The 10,091-nt window shown below is 41.0% G+C and overlaps 1 protein-coding gene across 1 annotated transcript in view; it reads left to right on the top strand.

Moving 5' to 3' along the window:
* LOC121863317 (techylectin-5A-like) overlaps nucleotides 1-7,380 on the top strand; it is a 49,669-nt gene extending 42,289 nt beyond the window's left edge. The window contains exons 8-9 of the mRNA XM_042361936.1: nucleotides 5,301-5,410; nucleotides 6,281-7,380. Of these exons, the coding sequence (XP_042217870.1) occupies nucleotides 5,301-5,410; nucleotides 6,281-6,495 (325 nt within the window). The 3' untranslated portion in view covers nucleotides 6,496-7,380. The remainder of the gene's footprint in view (nucleotides 1-5,300; nucleotides 5,411-6,280) is intronic.
* The last annotated feature ends 2,711 nt before the right edge of the window (nucleotides 7,381-10,091 follow it).

Below are 10,091 nucleotides of genomic sequence, written 5' to 3'. Positions count from 1 at the left end.
TTACCAAAACGGCCGAACTCTAACCTAACCTAACCTAACCTAACTAAAACTGAGCATAAAAGCAGCCATGTTGACAGTCTGAGTTGGCTGGGTAACTAACGAGAAGTGGCAACTGTTTGTTTGGTCCAATGTTTACATCGTTTACATTTGACAGTTGCCACTTCTGGTTAGGTTAGAGTTAGGCCGTTTTGGTCACAGGGTGGGGCCGTTTTGGTTAGAGTGGGGCCGTTCTAGTTTGGGACGTTTTCTCCTACTACCGTAAGGGAGAGGGGCTCAGTGTTACCTTCTCCCGGTTATCCGGTTGTGTATCAACTTGTATACGAGTCAAATCAACCTTCAGAACAGTCTCTCCCACTGCCATACGCATCATACAGTGGTAAACTGTTGGTCATTTAAATGATACTTGTACAGGTATCGCTAACCCCGTAACTTTTAATGGACAAAAAAGGTAATTGCTTATAATTTCTCAAAGGCAAGACGAATATAATTAGTTCCTCTTTAACATGACTCACACAGGTCATCTTTCATATAAATCTCAACAAGAGAAAATAATCACAATCTCGTAAAATTAACGCATATTAAAAATATTAGAAACGAAAAAAGGCCTTAGGCTGTGTTTCACCCTTCAAGGTGCTCACGCTGTACTAAATCCTAGTTTGTTTTCTCAGGTACTACTGCTCTCACGTGTTAGGTAGTGAGTCCCAATCTTCCTTATTCCTATTTAAAATTCGCCCTACACTTGAGAACATACGAACATAAGAATGGAGGAAACTGCAGCGGGCCTATTGGCCCATACTGGGCAATCCCATTTATACCCAGCCCCTATTGCTCATATAAGCATCCAACCTATGTTTGAAGCTATCCAGCGTATCCAAGTTAATGATGATATATGTTAACTTTTTCCACTCATCCACTACTCTATTTCCAAACCGATGTTTACCTATTTCGCGCCTAAATCTAAATTTGTCTAATTTAAAACCATTGTTACGAGTTCGCTACTGATTGGATATTTTGAGTACCTTTGTAATGTCCCCTTTGTTTAGCCCTGACTTCCATTTATACACCTCTATCATTTCGCCCCTTGCTCTACGTCTCTCGAGGAAGTGCAAATTAAGATACTTTAACCTGTCTCTGTACTCAAGGTTCCTAATGCCCGGGATTAGTCTTGTCATTCTCCTCTGAATTCTTTCCAAGGATTCTATATCCATTCTGTAATACGGTGACCAGAATTGAACTGTGTAAGCCAAGTGAGGTCTCACAAGCCCAAGATATAGTTTTAGGATGACCTCTCTAGTCTTGTAACTAACACTCCTTTGTATGAACCCAAGTACTTTATTAGCATTGTTTCGAGAAAATACACATTGTTTACTTGGATTAAGATTTCTACTTATTATTACTCCTAAATCTCTCTCGCAGTCGGATTTCTCAATAACATCGTTGTTCATCTGGAATCTGGTTTCCCTGTTTACATCTCCTATACAAAATACTTTACATTTGTCCACATTGAATTTCATCTGCCATTTTTCAGACCATTCGAAAAATTTGTTTAGATCTTCCTGTAGTTTTGCTGAGTCCTCGTCAGATTTAATAACACGTCCTATTTTAGTGTCATCAGCAAATTTACTTATGTTGCTGTCTATGCCGATATCTATGTCGTTTATGTATATAATAAATAATAATGGTCCAAGTATTGAGCCTTGGGAAACTCCACTAGTGACGTTGGTCCAATCGGATTTAGTGCCGTTAATGCTCACTCGCTGTTTCCTGTCCTTTAACCACGGTCTAATCCATTTTAGAATATCACCTTTAATGCCATGAGCCTCTACTTTTCTTATTAATCTTTCGTGGGGAACTCTGTCGAAGGCTTTGCTAAAGTCGAGATATACCACATCATAATTGTGCCCCTCGTCCACTGATTCGTTAACTGATGAAAAGAATGTTAATAGATTAGTTAGACATGAACGCCCGCTTGTGAAGCCATGCTGGGAATCATTGATCAACTTGTGCTTCTCCACGTTATTTCGAATAGAGTTTGAAATGATTGCTTCCAGTAATTTGCCTACAATTGATGTTAGACTGATTGGACGATAGTTAGAGGATAGTGATCTATCTCCCTTCTTGAAAATCTGTATTACATTCCCTATCCTCCAGGATTCTGGTACTACACCTGTTTTTAAGGACATGTTAAACAATTTTGCTAAGGGCGTACTAAGCTCTTCCTTACATTCCTTTAATACTCTGGCAAATATCTCATCAGGACCAGGTGACGTATTAGGCTTTAGTTTGTCTATTTGCTTACTAACATCGTTACTAGTCACTACTATCTCGTTTAATTTGTTTTCTCCACTATCTCTGTATAGAATCGGTACTTCGGGTATCATGTTAAAATTTTCTGTGGTGAAAACTGTTGAAAAATATTTATTCAGATTATTGCTCATTTCTCCATCGTTATCAGTTAGCTAGCTGGTATCTGACTATATTGGTCCAATCTTTTCTCGTGTTTTAGTTTGATACATTTGATAGAATCCCTTGAGGCTTGACTTCGCCTCCCTTGCTATCCTCAGCTCATTATTCCTCTTTGCTTTTCTTATCTCGGTCTTAACCCTACCGGCCAATACCTTATAATAATTTCGGAGGTAAACTTCGCCACGATTTATCCTCCTACCTATAGCCTTCCTTTGACCAATAATGTTCTTTAAGTAATTATTTATCCATTTAAGGTCATTGTTGTTTGATCTGAGTTCTTTGGATGGTATGTTTTGCCTTTGTGCAATAAGTAACTCATTATTTAAATTGTCGTGGAACTCGGCAACCTCAGATCTCGTTATCAGGTCAGTCTCAACCATCAGGTCTCCGGGTAGGGTGAGTTCTCCCTCTGTGGGTACATTGTAGGTCATATCATGTGAGGTCATGTAGTTCACCCCCAAATGTGATACCCCTTCTCTCAACTGCCTCTTCAAACTATCAAAGTTTGCCCTTCTGAAATCTGGGACTTTCATGGAATTTTCCTTACAGCTGCCCTGAAAATCTTACTGGAATCTAATTTTTTTGTGATCGCTGTTTGCAAGTTCGTTCCCTACCTCGACATTACTAATGAGGTTTTCTCTGTTCAACAGAACTAAATCAAGTATATTATTACCCCGGGTGGGTTCAGTTATATTGTTGACTTAGGAAACAGTCCTGGATCCTTTCAAGAAAATCCTCTGATTCTGATTACTTGTAAGGTCAATCCAATCTATTTGGCTAAAGTTAAAGTCGCCTACTATACAGACTTTGCTGTGTATGGAAGCCCTGCGCATTTCATCCCAAATAAGTCGCTCATTAACTCTATCAAGATTGGGAGGTCTATATATTACTCCTGTGATTAATTTTTCCCTACTATCGATTAATTCTATCCAAATTGTTTCTGTATTCCGCTTAGTTTTTATTTCCTTATTTATTTCAAACTTCAGATTATCCCTGACAGAGATTGCTACTCTGCCTCCTTTCCTAATCTGCCTATCTGTATGGAATAATTTGTAACCTGCAGTTTGGTATTCGACAGGTAACTCACGTGAGTCTAGGTTTATCCATGTTTCAGTGAATGCTAGTATATCGATTTTTTCGGTACATACCAAGGCCGTAATATCATCCATTTTGTTTCGCATACTTCTACTGTTTGCATAGTAGACTTTTAAGTTAGTCGTGTTCTGAGTCCTCTCTTTGTCGCGTTTAGGTTTTAACTCCCTGTCTAATTTAGTTTTGTCATCATTCCTAACACCCTTTCCCTGTAACCTTTCACTTTGTTTACCCGCTCCCACTGCAGTCTCTTCCACTCCCGTGCTCATATGTTCCCCTAGCAGTTTAAGGACTTTGATATCTTTTGAACTGCCCTCTCGAGAGATCCAGCCAGGGTTGCCACCCCATCCCTAGACAGGTGCACCCCATCCCTAGCATAAAAGTCCCTTCTGTCGTAGAAGTTGTCCCAGTTGTCAATGAATGGGACTGATATTGACTGCAATATCTGTCAAGACGGCCGTTGACACCAACTGCCCTTGACAACCATTCATTGCCAACTCTCCTTCTAGGCAGGACACCACATTTGATAGGGATCCCTCCCTTAGTCCTAATACGATCTATGGCTGCCTTGAACTTCTCAAGAAGCTCCTCACTCCTACACCTGCCAATATCATTGCCTCCTACACTGAGGCAGATAATGGGTTGTTCCCATTACCAGATAAGATATTGTCCATCCTGTCAACTATATCCCCCATCCCAGCGCCTGGCAAACACACCCTCATCCTATTTTTATTTTTACCACAAAAAACTCTGTCCAAGTACTGTACCTGCGAGTCGCCAACAATTAAAGTTTTCCTACCTTTTTGTCAGTCCTGTCCCTGACTATACTAACGTCCAATTCATCTATCTAAGGACTGAAAGAATTGGTACACTTAGCTGTTGTTGACGTATCCTTGGTGGGTTTTTTACTACCCGGGTGCATTTTTTCACCACCAGCTTGGTCGTCCCTCTCCTCACAACCTTCCATTCGCCTGATTTTTCGTCAGACACCGGTTTTCTTGTCTCGTTTCTTCCTTCATCCTCGCCATCTCTTCTTTTAATTTCAAGATTTCTTCCTTGGCCCTCTCTAACTCGGCCCACAAAAGGGCACAACCCTGTTTACAAGTAGCACTAGCCATTACTTTTTATCCCCTTCTCGCCATTCACAGCATTCAGTAAATTCTTTTCCTTATTATCACATCAAATTTTTCGTGAGATGTCGGTTGAAATTCAAACCATCATCCTAAATCTGTTTTAGGGCCAATTGCAAGAACTGCCGTGGTGTACAACACGCTGTGGTAGAAATAGTATCCAATTGCCACTACCGCTGGTCAACAATGTTCTGTTGAAACAATACACATATGAATATATTCCATTATTTAATTTTAGCCTTTGCCCTTCTTACCCGAACAACTCCCTTCCTCTGATCTTTTTCCTTGTACATTACTTGCACTTCGTATTGTTTATGAATTATAAGTCTTCCTTCCTACTAAGCAAGCTTGCAGCTTTGTTTGATTATCGTGCTTAATGGTGACTGCATCATCATGTGTGTCGCTGCTGTCTTGTACTTCTGGCATTGTGTATTACTGGAAAAGTATGGTCAATATTATGAGGTCCATATAGTTCAGAAAGACAAGTGTTTGTAGTTTATGTTCCCCTGCACATGTATTAATGATTTTATGATATAGATACAAGTTGTACATGGCTTACTGCTACAAATACAGAGATTACTCTTACGTAATGTACTTGTTTCACTTTTACAGATACAGAGTGACAAGGACCGGCAGCTCATCAGGAACTGTGTCCAGCCACTGCTTCTACTCCGGAAGTTCATCCTTCACTACCTATGACCGCGACTACGACTCCTATAGCGGTATGTTAGCAACTTTTGTTACTTTAATATCTTCCATATAATATTGTACCGAGAAAGACGCTTCACAAGATACTAAAGGTAGACTTGTGTGATCACTCGATGCAGAGTAGAGACTGTTTAAACTGTAAGATGGAGGTTATATTGGTTTAGATCTTATATCGTAAATCTGGGAATAATATTTAAGTTGCGTTCTCAAGTTGATTCAAATTAACTTAAGCATACAATTACAATCAGCGAGGAAATGATAACTGAATAAACTAGGAGATGTAAATGTAGAACAGAAAATTTGATTTACACAAAAGCATCTCAATAAATTCAGTTCATTCAAGACATGGTAGACTACATGGTCGAGCAAGAGCATAACGACCAACGAGTGCCTGCATCTTACACCCAGAGTTCAATGGTTGATACCAATTATATTGTTTTGAAAATCTGAAGAATTTTTTCTGGATCAACATAATCATGTGTTGTAAAATTACTGAGATTTTGTGTATGATGGCGCGGTGACGATAATTTTACGTACGTTTATGATCTTTAATACTAAAGTGATCATTCGTACGTTTCTACGGAAGACAGACAGATGAATGATTTACACAGTGATGAGAAATAAGAAAATAGATTCTTACTTTATCATAATATATTCACACATAAATATCCAAGTTATAAACAGTTTTCCCAGACGTCCTGTACCGTCCACGCGGAGATGGTTGAAGCTTTCTAAGTCATATTCACCAAACGAATAAAGAGCCGAGGACTGTGTTTTTTTTATTAATGAGATTTTTGAGTTACCAGTGATTATCCAGCCCCTCATCAAGTATAGGTCCAGTTAAGTAGTGTGTAGTCAGACTGATGTATTAATCTCATGGACAGGTAACTGTGCGTCTGTAAAGGGTGGAGGTTGGTGGTACTATAACTGCCGCTACAACAATCCCACCTCGCCCTACAACCAGGGCCTCAACTACACCTGCTACTACAACAGTGTGGTGAGGGTCTCCAAGCTACAGCTCAAGATACGACCAGCAATCTGCGACTCTCCCATCAAGACCATCAATGCCAACTCCTATAACTGTGGTGGATGTGAATAGAGCAAACAGGGTACGACCTGACCTGACCTGACCTGAGGACTCGGATATATGTCTAAGACCAAGACCCACAGCCTGACACAACAACAACTGTCAACACGCCATCCTAGACTGGTGGCACGGATGGTGTGATACACTTACTTGTGTCTTGTTCTTTACTACCATAGATGTAGTACATAACTTATGGCAACATGATCCTATATAATTGTTATGGTATAAAGCACTCAGGAGTTTTATATGTAATGGAAGAAACATTAAACTAAACGAAGAAATTATACACTGAGTACGTCATTAAATATGACTGGAGAACACTTCAGGAACGAGAATAGAACATCGCACTATTGTACGACTACTGGAGTGTAATGGTGATTTGTCATAATATCTAACAAATATATATATATATATATATATAAATATATGTATATATTCTGAGTGTCGGATAAAGACTTGTGGTATAGTGTTTGTAAATGATGAGAACATAAACATGTTGATACCCACCATCTGTGCTGTCCCACACCCATCAACCACACTGTACAACCTATCTTGTCACAACTTTAAACACCAATGTTATAACAACCACAGTTCAGGTTACATGGGACACATGTGTAATTTCTTGTAAGCCTGATGTTATAGCAACACCAACCGTGCTATACAAATGTCTTCCAGCAACACCACCAGTACTATATAAATGTCTTACAGCAACACCACCAGTACTATATAAATGTCTTACAGCAACACCACCAGTACTATATAAATGTCTTACAGCAATACCACCAGTACTATAAATCTCCAGTACATATTTTAGCACAATAAATCAACTTTACCTCAGTCACTGGTAAACAAAGCGCGTGTTAAATAATTATACTGAATATAATTTTCTCCAACTTCCTTGTTTATTTAATTGAACCTTTGTTGTGTAGGCCACAGTCTGTTTAGCGCCAGTGAGCTCCATTATATATAGTGCCAGTGAGCTCCATTATATATAGTGCCAGTGAGCTCCATTATATATAGTGCCAGTGAGCTCCATTATATATAGTGCCAGTGACCTCCATTATATATAGTGCCAGTGAGCTCCATTATATATAGTGCCAGTGAGCTCCATTGTATATAGTGCCAGTGAGCTCTATCATACAGTGCCAGTGAGCTCCATTATATATAGTGCCAGTGAGCTCTACCATACAGTGCCAGTGAGCTCCATTATATATAGTGCCAGTGAGCTCCAATTTATATAGTGCAAGTGAGCTCTATCATACAGTGCCAGTGAGTACCATTAAACATAGTGCCAGTCAGCTCCACCATAAACAGTGCCAGTCAGCGCCATTATATATAGTGCCAGTGAGCTCTATCATACAGTGCCAGTGAGCTAGATTATATATAGCGCCAGTGAGTTCTAGTATACAGTGCCAGTGAGCTCCATTATATATAGCGCCAGTGAGCTCCATCATACAGGGCCAGTGAGCTCCATTATATATAGCGCCAGTGAGCTCCATCATACAGGGCCAGTGAGCTCCATTATATATAGCGCCAGTGAGCTCTATCATACAATGCCAGTGAACTCTATCATACAGTGCCAGTCAGCTCCATTATATAATGAGCCAGTGATCTCTATCATACAGTGCCAGTGAGTACCATTAAACATAGTGCCATCCAGCTCCATTATACATTGTGCCAGTGAGCTCCGTGATACACAGTGATACATAGTGCCAATGAGTTGCATCATAAAGTGCCAGTGAATTATATTATATAGTGTCAGTGAGCTCCATCGTACAATGTCAGTGAGCTTCATCATAGAGTGCCAGTGAGCTGTTATATAGTGCCAGTGAGCTGTTATATAGAGCCAGTAAGCTGTTATATAGTCCCGGTGAGCTGTTATATAGTGCCAGTGAGCTGTTATATAGTGCCAGTGAGCTGATATATAGTGCCAGTGAGCCCTGTCATACAGTATCAGTGAGCTCCATCGTACAATATCAGTGAGCTTCAGCATACAGTGCCATTGAGCTTCATCATACTGTATCAGTGAGCTCCATCGTACAGTGCCAGTGAGCTCCTTCATACAGTGCCAGTGAGCTTCATCATACAGTGGCAGTGAGCTCCATCATACAGTGCCAGTGAGCTTCATCATACAGTGCCAGTGAGCTCCATCATACAATGCCAGTGAGCTCCATACAGTGCCAGTGAGCTTCATCATACAGTATCAGTGAGCTTCATCATACAGTGCCAGTGAGCTCCATCATACAGTGTCAGTGAGTTTCATCATACAGTATCAGTGAGCTTCATCATGCAGTGCCAGTGAGCTTCATCATACAGTATCATTGACCTTCATTATACAGTGCCAATGAGCTCCATCTTACAATGCCAGTGAGCTTCATCATACAGTGCCAGTGAGCTTCATCATGCAGTATCAGTGAGCTTCATCATACAGTGCCAGTGAGTTTCATCATACAGTGCCAGTGAGTTTCATACAGTGCCAGTGAGCTTCATCATACTGTAGTGATGGGTTGTCAGACCACAGCTTACATCTCAGAAACAGTCCAGTCCTGACCTTATATTAGCGGGGTCAAGTCAAGGGGTTACAAATCACCCGGCACCCAGTCAGCAGAAGAAGCCACCTGTCTTCAATATATACAACAACTTTAGTCTCAGAAAAAGTCCAGACCTGACCCTACATTATCGAGGTCAAATGTAAGGAAACCCTTCGCCGCCCCCCCCCCCCCGCCCCCCGATCAGCTCAACCTGACGGCTCGTCTCCCAATATATAGGACGTCGTAGCCCTCCCTCACGGGAGTCAGAGAGACAGAGTCGGGGAGAGACAGGCACACAGAGGGATCAGAGGAGGAGGTCCACCACAGCCCAGTCCCGCTCACGGGAGGAGAGTCACGCAAGACTTCCCTCCTGACTCGACTTCCCTCCGACTTCCCTCCGGCGCCAGCTAAGCAGTCTCCCATAGAGACAACCCAAGACCACCTGCTAGGCCTCCCCCAGGTCACGTGAGTTTTTGACAGAGCTTTCCATGGGATGAGTTACTTACGTGGGAAGTGTATTCATTTCATGTTCGTGTCCGAGAATCAGTGTCTAGTAACGTAATATGATGTCCTAGTAACGTAAATATAATGTCCTAGTAACTTCGATAGAAGGTGTTATTAATGTGTCCATGTCATTGCCGTAATTGATAAACAGTTGTAACGAAGCGGTGTTTGAGAAGTCGTCCTTAAGAACGTAATAGATGTGTATTGACATATAAGATAAGATAAGTGTATTGACAGTGTAAATAACTAACACGGCCACGCTACCAAATTCTTCCCCTCTTTTACTCTCTTACTAAAAATATTCTCTATACTTCCTACTGTTAAAACCCTTCATTACAATACAGTATCAGTGAGCTCCATCATGCAGCGCCAGTGAGCTTCATCATACAGTGCCAGTGAGCTCCATCATACAGTGCCAGTGAGTTTCATCATACAGTTCCAGTGAGCTTCATCATACAGTGCCAGTGAGCTTCATCATAGTGCCAGTGAGCTCCATCATACAGTGCCAGTGAGCTTCATCATACAGTTCCAGTAAGCTCCATTATACAGTGCCAGTGAGCTTCATCATAGTGC

This window comes from Homarus americanus, unplaced genomic scaffold (assembly GCF_018991925.1).
Source record: "Homarus americanus isolate GMGI-L3 unplaced genomic scaffold, GMGI_Hamer_2.0 scaffold46197, whole genome shotgun sequence".
NCBI classification, from domain to species: domain Eukaryota; kingdom Metazoa; phylum Arthropoda; class Malacostraca; order Decapoda; family Nephropidae; genus Homarus; species Homarus americanus.
This window is presented reverse-complemented; position numbering and strand designations above follow the sequence as displayed.